At 32.5% G+C, this 21743-nt stretch overlaps 1 protein-coding gene across 4 annotated transcripts in view; it reads left to right on the top strand.

Moving 5' to 3' along the window:
- Positions 1–20297, top strand: part of LOC143228897 (bromodomain-containing protein 3-like) — a 111032-nt gene extending 90735 nt beyond the window's left edge. For 2 of the 4 annotated variants that reach the window (XM_076460334.1, XM_076460332.1), the window contains exons 20-25: positions 1856–1987; positions 4456–4770; positions 5493–5566; positions 12105–12193; positions 18412–18562; positions 18753–20293. In XM_076460334.1, coding sequence (XP_076316449.1) covers positions 1856–1987; positions 4456–4770; positions 5493–5566; positions 12105–12128 — 545 coding nt within the window. In that variant the 3' untranslated portion in view covers positions 12129–12193; positions 18412–18562; positions 18753–20293. Of the gene's footprint in view, positions 1–1855; positions 1988–4455; positions 4771–5492; positions 5745–12104; positions 12194–18411; positions 18563–18752 lie in introns of those variants that run through there. The other 2 variants (XM_076460336.1, XM_076460333.1) reach the window with 2 other exon arrangements.
- Positions 20298–21743: the final 1446 nt, after the last annotated feature.

Raw genomic sequence — 21743 nt, 5'->3', positions numbered from 1 at the left:
AGTCCAACAATTCTTAACCTTTACAACAAGAGTAACTGACCTTCCACCTTCCTAAGCTATTACGGTTCATCAGAATGCAAGTAAAACGAAAACTCATTACAATTTGCATACGAATATTCTTTTATTTTGTAAAACTCTTTTGATCTTGGTTGAGAAACATTACTTTAATCTATTACTTCAAAATTAGAGACAACTAGTGCAGATTTCCCTCACTTGGCATTTCGCAAAATTCAGCAACAGAAGCAATAACTAATCTGTCAACAGAAATGGAATATTATGATACTTTTATGTGTTAGAAGATACTTACAAAAACTAATAATGATCAACTTGTACTTGATGTGATGCCATTAGAGAGAGTAAGCATGTGATAATTAAAAGAGAATAACTTGAGATAGAAACTTTGGTTGCTTCCCCATATTCATTTGGCACCTTTAAGAAAATCATGAAAATTAGTGTCACTGTTGGGCAACTTGAGATAACCACAACTTCTCTAGATCATTGTGTTGTGACACATTGCAACTATTTAAAAAGTTGAAAGTGATGTAATTTGGTAGAGCAGATAACAAATCCTTCATATCAATGTAGAAAAAATAAAGTGGCACAAGGAGTAACTTACAATCTTGTAGAAAAGAATCTGATGGTAAGTTTAGAAGACTTCGGAACAAATCAAAGAATCTTTTATAGTTTCTTTTGTTGTTTTGCCTTACTGAAAAATGTTTTATGTTAAATTATATTTATTTTAAAGCTGTGGAAATTCTGTGATAAGACATCAGGTGAGCTGTAGGTTTATTACATACAGAAGGCATTTTATTGACTCAAATAATTATTTATGTAATATTATTTTTATCAGACAATGCACATAATAAAATAACTGATTGAAAAGAAACTATACCTATTATGTATAATTGTTTAGATGAATAATAAAAAGGAAGAATTTGAAATTATAAAATGAAAGGGAGTAATATTGAGAAATCTTATTAAAATGTTTTGCATCAAAACTTTGGTATTTTTATAACATAAAAAAAAATTCTAAACTGAATCAAGTTATATGATTTTTTTAAAAACCAAACCTTGATACTGTTTAGTAATTTCATTCTAAGTTCTGTGCTGTTAAGTCATTAGGGAAGAAAAGCTATTACTTGTCCCCCTCCAGCTAACCTCTAAAGTTTTCTGTTTTGTTTTTTTTAATTCAAAAGTCTATTAATTAAAACCTGTATAATTGCTTAAAAATATGTATGTGTTTAAAGTAATTGAATTTCTTGCTCTTAATTTAAAAAATTATTTTCCTGTTTGAAACTGTTGTACAAGTGTCCAGAAATAGCCTCTCTTTGTGGCCAGTAACACATGAATGTTCTCAGTTACAAGTTAAGAAAAAAATTATTGTTAGTTGTTTTCCTAAACATATCCTATATTTCAAAAAATTTTAAGTCTGTAATTTAGTGTTTATTTTAAAGGCTATGAGGCCTGTATTTTACAAAATCAGCATTTGTAGCTAGGGTTCAGGTTAACTACTAATCTTATTATCAGTTTACTTTGAAGAGTAGCCCCTAAGGTTTGATTTCAAATTAACCCTAATTTCACCAGTAACTAACTGTTGAAGATCAACTCCTGATGTCATATAAAGTCAATGCTTGTGTCAAATTAACTACTGAAATAACTAGTATATCACTATCAACAAATAACTCCTGATATTATTTTAAGTCAGCATTTTTGGCCATATGTCAGGTTATTCACTGTAAAACCAAACTTTTTTTTATATTTTACAAGGTTTAGCAGACGACATTTATTTGTAAAACTGTAGTGATAATTTTTTATTTGATATTGTTTGTGATGTTTTTGAAATAAATTGACTCAGGTCTACCCCAGCTGTCAGTGCAGAACCAACATCCAGTTGTAACTTGTCGTAGTTTGATAATGTCACAAGCAGTTATAAAGAATGTACCATCTCTAGTGAAGAAGGATATTATTCCTTCTCCTCATATTTCAGGTAAGAGTTTGTTTATATTTCTTTTCAAGTTTTTCTTGTGAAATTATTGTAACCGTAATAGTAAAAATATTTTTTTCCACTGGTTACATTGTTATATTTTTTTCATTTTAAGTAATGTAAATTGTTTTGATTATGTAAGTAGCTGGGAAGTATTAAATGCATTTTAAAAAAGCTTAGATTGTAACAATAAAAAATAAACCATTATGAAAATATCTTTAAAACAAAATAAACTTTATAATACAATGGTTTATAGAATGGGTGATAAGTGATACAGTTCTGTGATAAACATTTGTTTTTACATAAATTATGTAAAATAGCATGAAAAAAAGGCATGATAGATTCCACAAAAAATAATTTTCTTTCAAGAACAATAGAAGGATTACATTATAAAGTATGTATATTTTTTATGGTTAGCATTCATATATTATAAAAACTCATCCATTCAAACTGTGTTTTATGTAAACAGAGCTAATAATGCTAAGATGGATCAGATATATTGTGAACCTCTGAGTGTAATTTTGTGAAAACTTGTTAAATATTTTATTATTTTCATGTTTAAAATAATTTTGTACCTAGTTTATAATTCATTATTTTCTCAGACATCATTGCTTGTAAATTGAAATATATATATATTTTTTGTTTTATAAAAAGTTTATATTTAAAAAAAAATTATAATATTAAAAGTGGAATAACCAATAAATATCTAATGATGAAATTGAAAACCTAGACTACGTTTTTCATGTAATTGGCAAAGTTAGACATGTCTATTCAGTATTATGATCCTTAAGAGTTGTCAAACAAACACTTAATAAATCAGTTATTGTTGGTTCAACTTTCTCTTGGCTGATGAGTTTGAGAGTACAACGATAAAAAAAATAATGAAAAATAATTGGTAAAAATTGAGAAAATTTTCAATAATCAACCAATGAAACAAACACTACTATCAAGTGAAGACAGAAAGAAGTGACAGTTAAAAAAGCATTTTAGACATGACATTTTCAGGTGGTGATGACTTATTTTCAGTTTACTTTTATTCAATGAAGTTATTAATTTTAATATAAATTGAAGAAAGTTCTATCAGCAATTACTCTGAGGATAGAAGTGTTTGAAAAATGCTATAACATTAGACACGTTGATAATTAATCATATGATTTCAAAGTCTTGTGTCTCCTTGATTAAAATATTAACTGTTTCTTTAGGCCATATCTTATCAGCTGGTACAGACACTTTTTGGAGAAAATATACAGTTCTTAGAATTTTGTTGTCAAGAGGTGGAGTTTTGTTTTGTCTGAGATTTTGAAATTTGTATTTACCAAAGTTAATCTATAATTCGTAATAGGTGGTGTAGAACTGAATCAAGTGCACAAGATTTGTTTCTTTTGTAAAAATGTTTTTGAATATGCACATTATCAGTTCAAATAACAACCATAGCTGATGTAAAGTTGAAGTTGAATGGCATGTATTAAAATTACATTTTTACACTGTTGGGTGTTTCTTGGTAATGTGATGCTATAAAAATATTGATTGCTTTTGAGAAAGTATGTAACAGCCATTTTCGGCAGAAAATATTCATAAAGTCAGATTGTAAAGACATGTTCAAAACAGTGATTAAAAATTTCCAAGATGGGGATATTCCTTCTGCTTAGTGACATTGAAAAACAAGGGAATATGGATCAATATTTGACACCAAAACCATCCAGAAAGAGACATGAAACAAATTATACTCTAGTTGTGGTAAGCAAACTGTGGTGTTTTGTAACAAATGGGAATCCACAAAAGCCAGTTGTTTACTCCAAATAACAATAACACAACAGAGTCAAGAAGAATCTTCACCAGGAAATGAGGCCAACTGGTATGGATTCATCAAGACTTCCAGCTGTACTTTAGGTTCAGTCTTCACATACTTCATGCAGCTTGTGAAGAATTGGGTATTTGTACTATTCCATATGAAAGCAAACTGGTGAAGTCACCAGATTTAACTGTTGAAATGATCATTGGAAAAGGACCTTTTGAGTCATACCCAAGCTGCTGATCCATATCAAAGCCATACATACCCAGTTGCCATGCTGGAACATTTGCTTCTTTATTGTCTTATCACAGCATCTCTTGTTGTGCCCCTTTTTAGCTGTTGATGTGCAAGTTAGTGTGTGCATCAACACAGGCTTTTAAGTATCTTTTATGCAGAATGACGTTCATTTCATTGCACACTGTTGAGTAGCTTTGCTAGCACTGTGTAACTGCCTTACTGTGAATGATTGCTTGTAAGAATTGGAGTGAAGTTTTCAATTGCTGACTACACATATAAGAGTTATGTGAAACTAACCATTAGAAATTACCTGTTACTCTGGTTTTATTAAATCCTGGTTAAATAAAATATACTTCTTTTTTTTTTAATCTCACTATTTGATCTGGACTTGGTATTATGCAATTTTGGTTAAAAAATAAAAAGCTATGTAATTTTTTTTTAGGTCCTTTTCCTTCTCTGAATGAGTCGGTGGAAAATGAGTCTAGTTTTTCAGGACTCCCACGCTTGTGCTCAACTCAGATAAATTCCTCTGTATTGGATCTTGGACCTGCAACCTCTGTTTCTGGAGCGTTCAACTCTTCAGCTGTGCCACAAATAATACCAGAGAATAAAAATACCTATCTGGATTCCACTTTACCACAAACTGAGTTAAGAGGGACAGTTAGTGTGGAGTCTGAACCACAAATGGAACAGCTTTCTCCACCTGACCTTACCATTCCTCCAGATTTTAATGATAGCTTTTTAACAGGAAATACAGGTTTGTTCATTTAAATACACAGAGTTTTAGTAACAATGTTTGTATAAGAAATATTTGTTTGTTTATGTGATGGGCAGGGTTTTAGTAATAACTTCAGTAAAGGAAAAACAGGTTTGTTGGTGTAATGAACAAATGTTTAGTGATAGCTTCTCCACAGGTATGGATGTGTTTAAAAAAACTGAATTGATCTTAATGACTAAACTATACATTACAAACATATTTTCAACTCACCTTCATAGACTCAGAATTCACTTTTTGAATGTTAAAGAAAACTAATTCAATTATGAGTTGAAGATACATAATGACTTACAGAAATTATTTTCTCTATTTTAAATTGCATTTTGTGCAAGCTTGAAACCTTAGATCTTGTCTAAAATTGTTATAAAGATTTTATAAAAGAAACTACAGTACTGTTAACCTAATATTGTTGATTGCAGTTTTACTATAGTCAAGGATAGCTCTTGTGCGTCAGAGATATTTTTGGTATTAGTAGAATATTAAGGTACATGATAACAAACAAAATAAGTTTTTTTTCCACTTGACTCTTGGAAACAAAATTCACTCACCTTGTTGTTTACATTTTTAGTTAGTATGTTCAGTTACTTTATAATAAATAATTTATTAGTTGCATTCATTACAAAATTAATGACTTTAAGTAGTTAGATTCGAACATTTTTCAGAACCCTGTTGTTCACTATATTGAGTTTTTTGTTTTCATGTAGAAAATCAGCATCATTTGTCAGAAGGAAAAGGAGATAAGAAAAGTAAACAGAAACAGAGTGATACTTCCAAGGAGGTCTGTTGAAATTGCTGTCTCATGATTGTATTAAAAGACAATTCCGTGAAATTGCTTTATTGGCCTCAAGTTAGTTGTAACTTATATTAAATCTACAGAAAAAGCACACATTGAGGTGCTTTTTGTAATAATTGAGGTAAATCGACTTCTTGTATTTAGAAGTTAAAGGTAGACTTAATTTTAAACAGTTGAATTTATTAAAAACTAAAAAAATTATGTTAATGTTAAGGATGAACATCATTGAGGTTTAATATCTACAGAGTTCATAAAATATTATAACTAAATATCCATCATTATATTGAAGAGGCATGTGTTGAAATGTTTTGTAGCAGTCTATTGTAAAAACATCTGAATAGTATAATATACAAGTGTTCGTTACTGTGGATATAGCATTTTTTTGTCTGCTTGTAATTTAACTCTTTCCATAATAACTCAGTTGATGTGACCTACCTTGTAACCACAAAGTAACCATCACGAAATTTGGCAAGCTTTCAGAAAATATTATAAGTATTTTGTAGATAAAAATCAGATTTTTTAAAGTAAAGTATTTTTTACTAATGATTTGTCTGTGAATGTTTGAAGTCAGAGTTCAAAGGGATTTTCATATTAAGATTAAAAAATACTTTGCTTCATATGAAAATTTTCAAGTTTCATTTGCTTAACCCCTAAAAACCTCTTTAATAAGTATCAAACATTTGTTTGTTTGTTTTCAGTAAAACTTTATATTTTATTTCTTACTTTCTGTGTGGACTTGATTGATTTGAATGACCATTATTAACCATAAAAATGTGAAATAAATCTACATTTCTTGTTTTCTGTCTATAATAACTGGAGATTGAAGGAGGAAAGTACAATTGTTTTTTCCAAATGGATTAAAATCTGCTACAGTGTACATCTGCTACTATATAATTTCATTAATGTTTTAGCCATTTGACCCATGTCTGATCAATAACCTTTCCACATGAGTTGTAAATTATGTGGCAAAAGTGTAGGTGAGTATTACCCTACTAAATGACATAGCTCTCTATATGCTTGTGAATATATCTTGTAAAGAATTTTTACAGTCTTTTATTATCTTACGTAATATAACCTAATAAATATCTAATTCTTACATTTTAATCACTTCTATAATACTAAATAAAGCATACACATGAAAACAAGGAACATAATACTTACCTTTTATCTCTTTTGTTTTTTTTGCTTAATGAAATTTAAGCCTGTCTTTAAAGCACTAATGGTATTAGTACACTAAATAATTTGCTTAAATAATGCAACTAATAATAACAGAATAATAACACGCACAAGCAAATGGTGTCCTGTAATTATTATAATTTAACTGGCTCTTTAATTATGACTTAAAAGTCTTAAAATAATTCCCAAATCTTCTTGAATTGAACACCATGAGAGAAACTTTCAAACTTAAGACGAAATAGAAAATACTTAGTACAGGAAGCAATACAATATAATATGCCATTTGATATATTAAAACCTTAGCTTTCTGTTGGTTATAAGTAATAGAGTATTAAACATTGGAGAGAACTATTGGTAGTTTTTAAAAGAGACGATGTGATAGGTGGGTGCAGCAAGACAGTTCTGGTTTTCTAGTACATGACTCTAAACAAATAACATCGAAGTCTATAAAAGTAAACTTTTCCTTGGTGATACCTATGCAGTTATAAGTAATTTATATTGATTCTGTATTTTAGGGAGGGTGGTAAATTAGAGAAGGTGAAAAAACCCTCGAGAACAAATGTCATGATCCTCATACTCGAAGAGATTCAGGATTTTGTAAAATATTTCCCTGTGAAATTAAGAACGTAAAAGCTCAGCACTTGGTTTCTTAACTACATTTTGATTCTGAGTTCTTCTGTATACATTGATGATGAAGTAGATCAGTTAATTAATGTTTGAATGTAACTAAAATGTCACGATGTGTGCACTTTGACCTACCCTTGGTGAAAGAGTTAAAGTAAGAGAGAGAGAGAGAAACTTAATAATTTTCTGTGATATTATGTAGCATCGTTGACATTATTTTAATGTAAGATATCTTTCCAAAGAGTAGTTATTTGCCAGTTAACAGGATAAATCAAAGCTGAAAAATCTTGAGTCCAAGTCAAGTCTTGTCAGCACCAGTCCAAGCTCTACACAGACTACACTGAACCATCATTCTGCTCTGCACAGTTTTCAACAGTTCAAAAAACAAACAAAAGAGAAACAAGTTAAAGTAAAATCCTCTAAGTCCAGTTTTGATCCTTGGTAGATAACCTGTACTAACAGTGGGTGGTGGTAGTGATGATAATCTAAATAGGGGTTGTTAAAACCATATACAGTCAAGCTTTTAGTATCTCCAAGTAGTTTAAAGTATCCAAGTTACTGTTATCTTATCTGATGTGTCAGAAATTGAAAAAATGTGGAAATAAAATTCTGTCATTACAAATGTTTTTTCCTGTGGTTAAGTAAGACCACTTTGGTCTATCACATTAATTACTGTTCAATGGATTTTTTTCTGTGGTTAAGTAAGAGCACTTTGGTTTATCACATTAATTATTGTTCAATGGATTTTTTTCTGTGGTTAAGTAAGAGCACTTTGGTTTATCACATTAATTATTGTTCAATGGATTTTCTTTCTGTGGTTAAGTAAGACCACTTTGGTTTATCACAATTATTGTTCAATGGATTTTTTCTGTGGTTAAGTAAGAGCACTTTGGTTTATCACATTAATTATTGTTCAATGGATTTTCTTTCTGTGGTTAAGTAAGAGCACTTTGGTTTATCACAATTATTGTTCAATGGATTTTTTCTGTGGTTAAGTAAGAGCACTTTGGTTTATCACATTAATTATTGTTCAATGGATTTTTTCCTGTGGTTAAGTAAGAGCACTTTGGTTTATCACATTATTTATTGTTCAATGGATTTTTTTCTGTGGTTAAGTAAGAGCACTTTGGTTTATCACATTAATTATTGTTCAATGGATTTTTTTTTTCCTGTGGTTAAGTAAGAGCACTTTGGTTTATCACATTAATTATTGTTCAATGGATTTTTTTTTTCCTGTGGTTAAGTAAGAGCACTTTGGTTTATCACATTAATTATTGTTCAATGGATTTTTTTTTTCCTGTGGTTAAGTAAGAGAACTTTGGTTTATCATATTAATTATTGTTCAGTGGATTTTTTTTTCTGTGGTTAAGTAAGAGCACTTTGGATTGTAACATTAATTATTGTTCAATGGATTTTTTTTCTTTAACCAATATAAACATCAGAGATTTACAGAATTTCAGATGAAAGTTTCGAATGATTGGCCATTTAGCACGAAAAAATTTAATTTTAAAAAGCATTTTATTATGCAGTTAGAAGTAATGTTTCTCTATACATAGTAAGAGCATATGTTCTTCTGTATCTCAGAATGGCTGGTATGGGTATTAACACTTTTATTGATGAGGAGAAAACAATGTTTTGACCTTCCTAGGTGATCTTCAAGGCTGGTATGGGTATTAACACTTTTATTCATGAGGAGAAAACAATGTTTTGACCTTTCTAGGTGATCTTCATGGCTGGTATGGGTATTAACACTTTTATTGATGAGGGGAGAGCAACGTTTCGACCTTCCTTGGTCATCTTCATGGCTGGTGTGCGTAATAAGACTTTTATTGCTGAGGAGAGAACAACGTTTCGACCTTCCTTGGTCATCTTCATGGCTGGTGTGCGTATTAAGACTTTTATTGCTGAGGAGAGAACAACATTTCGACCTTCCTAGGTCATCTTCACGACTGTATGGGTATTAACACTTTTATTGATGAGGAGAGAACAACGTTTCGACCTTCCTAGGTCATCTTCACGACTGTATGGGTATTAACACTTTTATTGCTGAGGAGAGAACAACATTTCGACCTTCCTAGGTCATCTTCACGACTGTATGGGTATTAACACTTTTATTGATGAGGAGAGAACAACGTTTCGACCTTCCTTGGTCATCTTCATGGCTGGTGTGCGCATTAAGACTTTTATTGCTGAGGAGAAAACAACGTTTCGACCTTCCTTGGTCATCTTCATGGCTGGTGTGCGTAATAAGACTTTTATTGCTGAGGAGAGAACAACATTTCGACCTTCCTAGGTCATCTTCACGACTGTATGGGTATTAACACTTTTATTGCTGAGGAGAGAACAACATTTCGACCTTCCTAGGTCATCTTCACGACTGTATGGGTATTAACACTTTTATTAATGAGGAGAGAACAACGTTTCGACCTTCCTTGGTCATCTTCATGGCTGGTGTGCGCATTAAGACTTTTATTGCTGAGGAGAAAACAACGTTTCGACCTTCCTTGGTCATCTTCATGGCTGGTGTGCGTATTAAGACTTTTATTGCTGAGGAGAGAACAACGTTTCGACCTTCCTTGGTCATCTTCATGGCTGGTGTGCGTAATAAGACTTTTATTGCTGAGGAGAGAACAACGTTTCAACCTTCCTAGGTCATCTTCACGGCTGGTATGGGTATCAACACTTTTATTGATGAGGAGAAAACAACGTTTCGACCTTCCTAGGTCATCTTCACGGCTGGTATGCGCATTAAGACTTTTATTGCTGAGGAGAGAACAACGTTTCGACCTTTCTAGGTCATCTTCACGGCTGGTATGGGTATTAACACTTTTATTGATGAGGGTGAAAACAATGTTTCGACCTTCATAGGTCATCTTCACGGCTGGTATGCGCATTAAGACTTTTATTGCTGAGGAGAGAACAACGTTTCGACCTTCCTAGGTCATCTTCACGGCTGGTGTGGGTATTAACACTTTTATTGATAAGGAGAGAACAACATTTCAACCTTCTTAGGTCATCGAGAATATGTTCTGTGACCAAAATCCATAGACCTAATTATTTTATGAACTCTTTGGTTCATTTCTCACATTATTCTTGGATATGGATATTGTGATGAAAATTACATTTACACGTACTTTCAAGGTCAGAAAAGGTATGGTAGGTGAAGAATTTTGTTTAAAATTTTAATTGTAATATTTATACTGATGTTAAGTACCCTCTGAAAGGTTAAAAGATTAATTTACAAATATTATGTTAGATTATTATTAATCAAATCTAGATAAAGCAGTTTTATTAGCTAAAAGAAGCGTGTGTATCATGTGTATCTATGTGATGTTCGTACTATTTGTTTTCTTAATGCCTGCCACATGAGCCAGTTTGACTGCTTGATCTAAATCCTAAAAAGTGAGTCATTCCAGACAGGTTTGGGTTGTTTTGATTAGACAAAAAGAAGACATTTGCCACTATTTTCAAAGTCTAGGTAGCTGGATCCATGACCTGATATGAGATCATTATATCCCTCATGAAGAAAGTAAGTTATAAGTAAATGATGTAGCAGTGAAAGTTGCTAGAAATGTTCTCAGTGTGGTTGTAAATGTGATAATTTAAGTGTAGCAACTAAACTAAACTACTGGTCCAGATCAAGTAAGGAGAAACTTGATTTGACATATCAGCTGAATCAGAGATTAATTACTGCATTGACAGTGAACATCTTTTACACATTTTAATTTTGTTTTGACCTGAACCCAGGACTGGAAAGGTTAACTTCAGGTGACTGACAGCAAGTTTGAACTTAATGCTTCAGTCTTCTAGCTGGTCTTAATTTTATGTAATTTTACCTTCATTTCCATATACCATATACTATATATACTACATCTTGTTTGGCACAGATAGCCTAGTAACTTTGTGCCAATAAACATGAAATACCTACCTGCAGTAAAACAAAGTGAGCTATAGTACCATTAGCTTTAAAAAGGGGTCTTAGAACCACATCTAAGAAATCATTAGGTTTCAGTATCATGTGAAACTAACAGCATCGTAAAGCTCAAAGTTGCAGTGCAGTGTAGTGTTGAAGTTGAAGGAGATTCATGATGGATTTACAAGATGATTTTCTTAGCAGTTCTCAGACTATAAATGGCATTTCAGTAATAAAGAGTAAATATAAGAAGGATGATATAATCCATATAGATTTGATCATGTCATATTTTCATTGATCTGTAGTTTTTTTTGTTTTTTCAATTTAGAAGTTTTGTCAAGCTTCATTCCTGGAGATCTGTCAAAATAACACTAAAACACCAGTTTCTAGAGTGACACACACTCTGTTGAACATTCTGGGATCTGTACTAAAGATGTTGGGCTGGCTCAAGTGGCAAGAGTTGAAGTATTTTGAGAATTTAAAAAGGCATATTATTATGAAATCATTAAAAATGTTAAAATGGGAAAAATAAAACTCTAGTATTGTATTTTAATTTATATAAATATTCACATCTATCATGATAATACTGTTCTGAAACACCACTTCCTTTGGTAATATTATTGTTAAGCCTACAAATTTTGAACATTCATCGCATCCTACCATGATAATCATATCTTTTGAGAATGTAAAAATCATGTCTTCTAACATGATATTATTGTCATGTCCGCCACTATGGCATTCTCTTCATTTTCTCCATGGTTATGTTAGTCACATTGCTCATTTTAGACTGTGCTTGTTTATCGTATATAGCAGCGGCAACTGTTAGAACATTAGGAATGGAGGAGACAGCAAAAAGAGCAAGTAGAAAAGAAGTTATGTTTGGAGAGAGAGACACAAAGGTGAAAAGATCTTTGTAGCTGAATGTATAGTTTTTCTAAGCTCGTATGTAGCAATGTTGAAGTAGTTAGTTTAAGTTTTTCTCTCTGAATTGCCATTGGCATACTCTTAAGATTACCCACAGCCCCAAAACTAATAGACTTGTTTGTACATTAGAAACCAATATTTTGCTAAAAAAGCCTTTTTTTTTTTCATTAAATCCAGAAATCATGAAAAATTTCTTCAGTATTAGTTGTTTACTCTCCAAATTGCTTAAACGTTTGAAGTTTCTTACAGAAAGTAAAGATTTCTTATAAGATGTGGATAACGTGGAAAAGATTACCTTTATTTTCAGTAGAGTGAGGCAGCTAGTGGAATTTACTAGCTCATTAATTGTTGGATTTGTTAGTCAAGTAATTTTGATTTTATACTGCTCTCTATTTGGAAAGTGTTTTCTGCACACTGCAAGCCTTTTATTTTTACGTGCCCACTTGGTTCATGCATGCAAATTTCATATGACAAACCTCCACCTCATGACTCCCTCTGTGCTATTCTATTTGAGTACCACTTCTTGTTCAACAGTGCTTATATTAAGACATTTTCTTCAATGTTCTCTCAAATCAAGTTTGAATTTTTTTAGCATTTATATTTAGTTTATGACCTGTAATTTTATTTTAATATATCATAATGGTATTATTTGAATTTTGAAACCCAGTTACAGAAATTAATTAATTTTATCATGTTTGTTTTTCTTTACCAATACAGTTTTGTTTGGTTTATATTATGAATTCCAAAATGAATGTTACCACATCAGAGATTGTGCCTTCAACTGGTGTATTTACTCAGGTTTTATGTAGAGGTAACTAAACTTTTGAATCATCGGTAATTATTTTTCAAGAAACTAATTGTTATTTGAGCCAATCTTCTTCTCCTGATGTTGCCCAACTTCTTACTCGACAAGCCAATCCTGAACAAGATGATGGTGATGATTTTAACAGCTTTCTGTTTGACCTGAATTTGCCATGTTTTCTCTGGTTACTCTTGTGGTTTCCATTTTGCCTGTTACAGGTTGTTTTGGAGATTATTTCACAGTAATGTTCCGTGTTATTCCTTTCCTCGATTTCCTATAATTCTCTACCTTCCTTGTTACATGATACCTTTCCTCTCAATGTGTTGTATTTCCACCCTCTCCTGATATTGGAGTTCATGCTGAGTATTTTATATTTCAACTATTTGATAACACAAGTATACCTCAGTCTCTGCTGGCTGCAGACTAGTTTGCTTTGACCTATCATCAGGCCAATTTTCTATTCCTGGATTTGCAACACTTGGAATCTCTTTTATCTGTTTGAGGGCAAATCCTGATTGTCCTATGCCTAATTTTTTCACCTTTGCTTTATCTCACATTTATCCTGTGGTACTTATTCACCATTTACTTTCTCTCCAAGGCAATTCACTGTGATCCTAAAGGTTTCTCAGGGGATAAATTTGCCTTAATTACCTCCTTGCTCACGTTTGATGACTTCGACTCTTTCTTTACGTATTTGATTCCTCTCTTGTTGGGATCTTTTTGGGAGAGACGTGGTTTTGTCCCATATTCCTTTATCAACTTTTTATTTTCAGGGCTTACATCTGGCTCCTTTTCTCTGTTGGTTGGTTTTGGAGATCTTCTGACAACTCTGGAATTTATGAGATGGCAGTTGACTCTTTTTCTTGATGGTTGATCATTTATCTTGCATGGAGCATCGACAATTCCCTGTATGTGTTCTTTGTTCTTACTTCTTTTCTACCCTTACCTGTACCTTCCAGAAGGGGATCTTCTTGTCATCAGTGACAAGTGTCATGTTATCAACAGTATTGGTGACTACCGTAATGGGTCAACTCAAGTTGGAGGTTGTTCATACCACTTTGTTCATCTGTGGTAAAATGTTTTCCAGGGATTTATGATCCCTTGATGTTTTATCATGAAGACTTGTCATTCATTTGCTCTCTTTTTCATAGTCTCGGGATTCTCACAGATGTCAGTGTCTGTATGAGGCAGTATAAGATCTTCTCTCTTAACATGTTATTGAAACTGTAGTTCATTCTTCCCCATGGTTTTATTCCAGGTTGTTTATGGCTCCCAAGAAAATCAGAGGCTGGTGACCTATGATAGATTTGTCATGTCTCAACTGTCTAAATGTGATCATTCACAAACCCAGAGAAAAAGCTCACCTGAGAGTGAGAAATGACTTCACAGCAAAATGAGGTAGCAATAAGAAGCAATGCAGGGCTGTAGTAAGCTCACAAGGTAGAGGGCAAAATCAGTAAACCATCCCATGATGTCTTTGGTCAAGCAGTCAAAACTTTTCCTGTTTTGAGCTCACACACAAGGTATTCATCTTCTTATGTGTCAAGTTCTGGTTGCTTTCAGTATGGTTATGGATCATCTTTACAACCTGGAAAAAATTTATCTGATGGAATGGTTTTTAGATCCACAGGTTTTCCAGTGATTGTGCACTCTGGATGCATTTATCACTCTTCTCGATACCAAGTTACCTTTTGGTCTACAGTTCTTCATTGACTTGCTCTGTCTGTCAATGCTTTCAGTCAAGATTGGACAAATTCCTTTATGTTTATATTTTACCATCCCCTTCTTTTCCAGGGTGATTTTTATCATTCACTCCACTCTGTATCAGGTCCTCCTGATTTCCTCGCATCCAGTTTGCTTCACCGTTTCCTCTTCCCAACACTCCATCCCTTCTTTGTCAGCCTTATCCTTAGGTAGTTGATTCCACCATTCTTACCTTTTGTCTGGCTTTTATCAGGTTCTTGGTGAGGATATTGCTTATCACAGATAGTAATTTCTATGTTCACACATTTCATTTGACTTTCTCCTATGGAGGTTTATCAACATAATTGGAATGTCTTCTGTTGTTGGTCTTTAGATGAGATGTTTTGCCCTGCTTGTCCCACTTTTCATTATATTACAGTTTTCCTCACTTGGTTATATTGATCAGGTCTCTTCAGTCTCCTTCGGCAGCATTATCTGATACTTTTAGTTTTTCTCTCCAGTACCTTGTCTGAATTAGTTGTTTTCCATAGTGTGCAGCTCTTTGGATTTTTTTTGCCATCAGTGTTTCACTCACTCTGTATCATTTCTCTTATCGAGAACAATCCTTTCTTCCCAAGACCTCAGCAACTAGGATGGGTAATTCCTCCTTTTCAATTTCCCTTCTTTACCCAGTCTGATCCAGATAGACCTCTATGTCCTGTTTATGATCTTCACTGGTATATCGTATACATGGTTTCCTTCCGTTTTTTATCCTTTGTTTATGGTCTTTCTCCTTCCGCCTTTACCATTTAGGTTTGATTTTTAATTCAGTTGACTTGTTTTTCATTGACTCCTTCTTCCTATCAGTTATTCCAGGAGTCTTCTCATCAGATTATACACCTCAATTTTTTCCATTGCATCTCATCTACATCATCCATTTGAGGAAATTCTTTAAGTGAGCATGTGGACCACTCTACGTAGTTTCATCTCACACTGTCTGCATCATATTTCTGCTTATTCCTCCTCTGATTATCATCAGGGTGATGGACAATGAAGGTCTCCTCCTGAACATGAAATATACAGTATAAAAATAATGCATCTATTTAGTTGAGAATAGGATGATGTAGTGTAGACATGATTGTACCCTAGCTACTTTACATTTTGGGGCACATCCCTTCTTTTACCCACAGTCTGATGTGTTCCTCGTTTTTGTCCACCTAACTTAGTCTCACCTTTTCTATGTCTGGGCAAAGAGTATAGCTGGTACAGTAGTAGTGCAGTCATCCTCTTCTCTGAGGATTCCCTCTTTGGAAGTGTCCTTTGGAGCATTCCTTTCTTTTTTACTTTGTGCCAGTTCCTCCATCTATTCAGTGTGGGATTCTAGCTATGTATGTGAGCATAAGTAAGGTACCTTGTTAGAATTTGTATTTTTCAAACACTAAAAATATATTTCTCAATAGACACGTCTTCTGCTCTCACTGTCTACCAGTGCAGATTTTTTTGTATAAACTCAAAGTGTTAGTTAGGTAGAATATCACAGAGGGAGCTACGTGTATGATGCACATCTATTGGTGGAGGTTTGTTGCATGGTAATTTGTCTATGTGAATCATTTAAATCACATGAACAGAAAGGATAGATAGAAATAATAGGCTTGTAACAAGTAAATAATGTTATGCAAATAGAGGGCAGCACTGAATGAGAATATCTATGTACATTAGTGGAAGTAAGTACCCACCTGATGGAAATAAATTTTCAGTGTAGGAAAATTTTCACATTTAACTAATTTGTTATTCTCACATGAGAATAATCTTCCTATTTTCAGCATGTTTGGGTTTTTGGAAAACATTTTCACACTGCTCTTTATTTTATTTAATAAACATCTTCAGGTACAACAGTTTAGGAATAAACACCTGTTTGTAATTTTTAGATTGTTATTCATTGAAATGTATCAGATTTACCATACAGTATTAAAGCTATTACAAGTTCAAATTGTGGTTAATGCTGTTTGATTAGTTCCTTTCAAATGTATTTTGCAAGGCTACTGAAACTAAATAAACTAATTATTCAACAAAAATAATTGTCCTTAGATTTCATGTCATAAAAACTTGTAAAACTATTGTCATAATTTGTGATGGATAAGATATAATTCAATGAAAACAATTCCATTTTTATCCTAGACAAACAAAGACAGTACCTACTGTTTGGCCATAAAGCTTGTGATAGTACTAGAGAAGCCCAGCATGGCAAAGTGTGTTAAAGCATTCGACTCATAATCTGAGGATCATGAGTTCGAATCCCCGTCGCACCAAATATGCTCACACTTTCAGCCATGGGGGCATTATAATATAATGGACAATCCTACTGTTCATTGGTAAAAGTGTAGTTGAAGAGTTGGCAGTGGGTGGTGATGACTAGCTGCCTTCCCTCTTGTCTTGTACTGCTAAATTAGGGATGGCTAGTGCAGATAGCCCTCGTGTAGCTTTGTGCAAAATTCAAAAAACAAACAGTAATAGAGATTCCCTTTGGATATTATAAAAGATGGAAATTGAAGTATTAAAATCATGATGACATGGAAAAATCTTTTGTTGGAGATTTTTGTATCTTTCTTGTAATTGCCCTATCAGTATAGAAAACTTAAAAAATAATTGACAAGTATAAAAACTTTATATGTTTAAGCAAGAAGTTATTAAATAAATATGGAAATAAATTTAGAAACAACACAGCATAATCATTAATATGTTTACATATTATAGTATAGAATGTATAAACACATGCTGAGAAGTCAATAAATCAGACTTGTTGAACTGGGTAGTGTTTATTTAAGAAATGTGATTATAGCCACTTTGTGTTCAGTCTTCAGTGCTTCTCATGTAGCCAGAACTGATCATGATTAAACTGGAATCTCATTACTGTAAATGGGCTAACTACTTAACACTAATATATATATTGTTAAACTGTTAATGGTTCAAGTCTAGTAATTTCTGATGAACACATTTAAAGGAAGTTGCTATTCAGCAATCAATGTATTTTTCAACAACTAAAGAGTAATGAATATTATCTGCCATAGCTGTTTTTACTGAAGAAATCCTAATTTAAGTTACATTTTGTAATAAATAAGCACTATATTAAGTTATAGTACCATTGTTATTTGAACATACAAGATAATCATGAACAACAGGCATTATTATGGTTATTTATCTAACAAATATAATTTATGTACAAATATGACACATGCATACCATTGAAGTAAGTCACCCCAGTGGAAGTAGTAATACCGAATAGTTCAGTTACATGAATAATCAGAAATACTAAGTTTGATTACTTAATTGTTTTCATAACTCATGATGTTAATTGCTTAAATTGAACAATACTTGGAATAATAAAAGACAGTAGTAATTGAAAACACTAATTCTAATTATCAGTTATTTTTGTGAGATTATTTGATGGATAGGATTAATTATACAGCTCTTATTTTTAATGGCTGTTTTAGTCTTAGGCAGTATGTCTGTGGACTTATGAGTGTAAAATCTGGGGTTAAGTTCCTTGCAGATAGCCCAATTTGTTTGTGCATTTAATTTTAATTTTGTGAGATGAATAATAGAATTTTTGAGTTTTGTTTCAAAAATACTTCAGCTGTTTTTTTTATTAGACCTTGTACATTAAAGTTATTTTAAACATTAACACAGTTATTTAATTTGATGATGAAGGGATAAAGATGAAGAAGAGATTTTAGAAAAAGTGTGTAAATCTCATCAGTCTCAGGATGATGATAAGTCTTGAGTTGTCAACAGTCAACAGACTTCTGCAGCTGAAGACTGTAACCAACAGAAAGAACAGACACAAAGACAAAAGGAAGCCGTAAGTTAAAACAAAACTCTCATTTGAAATGTTATTTTTCAGAATAGTCAAGGTTTTAAATCTCAAGGTATCTAAATGTGTTATTTAGTTGAAATAATTTACTGTCCTTGATTAGACTTTTATTATTTGAATCATTAAAATATAATTTTATTCTAATTCAGACTAGATTATTTTTACATTTTTGTTATAGATGGCAGGTCAGATGGACATGAATCGACAAAGTGGCATCATAGCAACTTTTGAAGAGATGCTTTAACCAAACGTAATAATGTTTAGCTTGCTTTGTTCAAGAAATAGCAGTGAGTGACCAATAAATGTATGCATTTATCAAGTTATATATTGACGTCAAAGTTATAAAATATAGTAGTACTGTATTTTTGGAGACTACGATGCTTAACAAAGATAAGTAATGATGTTATTTTATAACAATGCTGTCTTCATATTTTGGTACCAAGTACGATGTGAAAACTTAATTTATGAAAGGGAAAATATAGTGTATTGATCATAAGATTTTCCTTAAAACTGCTAAAAGCACTCGTTACAATATAATTTTGTAATATTGATGAATGTGGTTTAAGCCTTGTTCTTTAACTTTTCATATGTAGAGTATGTTAAGAATTTAGAACTGTAAACTCTGTTTCTGAGCTCTCATCTAAATTGTCATCATAATGTATGAATAAGAATCACATATATCACTGGAGGTGTTTGCAGCCTTGTGTTTTTTGGTTTTCTATTGAACATTATTTGCCAAGCAGAAATATTCCTCTTTTATGATGTTCCAATAACATTTATCCAAATTATACTGAGGACATTTGATAGTATTATTAAGTGTAGAGAATTTGCTTCTGAATTGTCTTTCCAGGATAAGATATGGTGCACATGGTATTATTTTGTGAACTATTTTCTTTTACTAGAAAGTTTTTTTTAAAGATTTACTGAAAATATAATTGCACTTCAATTAATTATGCAGATGTTTCAGATGTATCTTTTAAGTAGATCTTGAGTTCTCAAAATATACAACAGATATGGCTTATTTATTAAGTAATTATGTGAGCAAATGCTTAGCTGAAATTTAAATATTTGATATTGTGTGCCTACTGTGAAATAAATAATTGTATAGTTTAGTATCATGAGGTCTTTAAAAATATCTATACTGGTATCTCTTTCTTAATATTATTCACTTCCTAACAGACTTCCATATTTTAAGTAGTTTATATGTTTTTCTTTACATCTTTCAATGAACTTTCATATTTTCTTTTCATTCACAGTATTGGATTAATTTAGTAATATTTACAAGTGTATTAGTGATTCTACTATACTGTGAGTTCAGCAGTAGTTTAGCTTTGTATCAGAATGTGGTTTGTGATGGTTTATCTTATGAAAGGTCCCTTGGTGGACACAGTAGATGGTCTGATGTGGTTCTGTAATAACTCATTATATAAGTAAATTAAGTTTAGTTCCATGGTAGTGCGAGTTCCCTAACTCATTACACATGTAAGTTAACTTTATTTTAAACCATAGAGTAAGATTTGTTATCTCTGTGCACGTGACGTGACCTTGTTTCTACAATAGAATGGGTTGTGTAATGGCATGGTGTACATGTAAATTGAGGTTTGTTCTAAAATAACTGCTTGTAGATCTGCTTAAAATGAATTCTTAAATGGCTTACTTCACACAAAAACTGAACTTTATTCTAAAGTAGCTGTTTGTACTTCTGTTTACAGTGAGTTCTGAGATGGCTCACTTCACATCATAGCTGAACTTTATTCTAAAGTAGCTGTTTGTACTTCTGTTTACAGTGAGTTCTGAGATGGCTCACTTCACATCATAGCTGAACTTGGTTCTAAAATAGCTGTTTGTACTTCTGTTTACAGTGAGTTCTGAGATGGCTTACTTCACATCATAGCTGAACTTGGTTCTAAAGTAGCTGTTTGTAATTCTATTTACAGTGAGTTCTGAGATGGCTTACTTCACATCATAGCTGAACTTGGTTCTAAAGTAGCTGTTTGTACTTCTGTTTACAGCGAGTTCTGAGATGGCTCACTTCACATCATAGCTGAACTTGGTTCTAAAGTAGCTGTTTGTACTTCTGTTTACAGTGAGTTCTGAGATGGCTTACTTCACATCATAGCTGAACTTGGTTCTAAAGTAGCTGTTTGTAATTCTGTTTACAGTGAGTTCTGAGATGGCTCACTTCACATCATAGCTGAACTTTATTCTAAAGTAGCTGTTTGTAATTCTGTTTACAGTGAGTTCTGAGATGGCTCACTTCACATCATAGCTGAACTTGGTTCTAAAGTAGCTGTTTGTAATTCTGTTTACAGTGAGTTCTGAGATGGCTTACTTCACATCATAGCTGAACTTGGTTCTAAAGTAGCTGTTTGTAATTCTATTTACAGTGAGTTCTGAGATGGCTCACTTCACATCATAGCTGAACTTGGTTCTAAAGTAGCTGTTTGTAATTCTGTTTACAGTGAGTTCTGAGATGGCTCACTTCACATCATAGCTGAACTTGGTTCTAAAGTAGCTGTTTGTAATTCTGTTTACAGTGAGTTCTGAGATGGCTTACTTCACATCATAGCTGAACTTGGTTCTAAAGTAGCTGTTTGTAATTCTATTTACAGTGAGTTCTGAGATGGCTTACTTCACATCATAGCTGAACTTGGTTCTAAAGTAGCTGTTTGTAATTCTATTTACAGTGAGTTCTGAGATGGCTCACTTCACACTAAAACTGAACTTGGTTCTAAAGTAGCTGTTTGTACTTCTGTTTACAGTGAGTTCTGAGATGGCTTACTTCACATCATAGCTGAACTTGGTTCTAAAGTAGCTGTTTGTAATTCTATTTACAGTGAGTTCTGAGATGGCTCACTTCACATCATAGCTGAACTTGGTTCTAAAGTAGCTGTTTGTAATTCTATTTACAGTGAGTTCTGAGATGGCTTACTTCACATCATAGCTGAACTTGGTTCTAAAGTAGCTGTTTGTAATTCTATTTACAGTGAGTTCTGAGATGGCTTACTTCACATCATAGCTGAACTTGGTTCTAAAGTAGCTGTTTGTAATTCTATTTACAGTGAGTTCTGAGATGGCTCACTTCACATCATAGCTGAACTTGGTTCTAAAGTAGCTGTTTGTACTTCTGTTTACAGTGAGTTCTGAGATGGCTTACTTCACATCATAG

Source organism: Tachypleus tridentatus, chromosome 10, assembly GCF_004210375.1.
Source record: "Tachypleus tridentatus isolate NWPU-2018 chromosome 10, ASM421037v1, whole genome shotgun sequence".
In the NCBI taxonomy this organism is placed as follows: Eukaryota; Metazoa; Arthropoda; class Merostomata; order Xiphosura; family Limulidae; genus Tachypleus; species Tachypleus tridentatus.
Note: the sequence above shows the minus strand (reverse complement) of the source record. Positions and strands in the feature narration are given on the sequence as shown.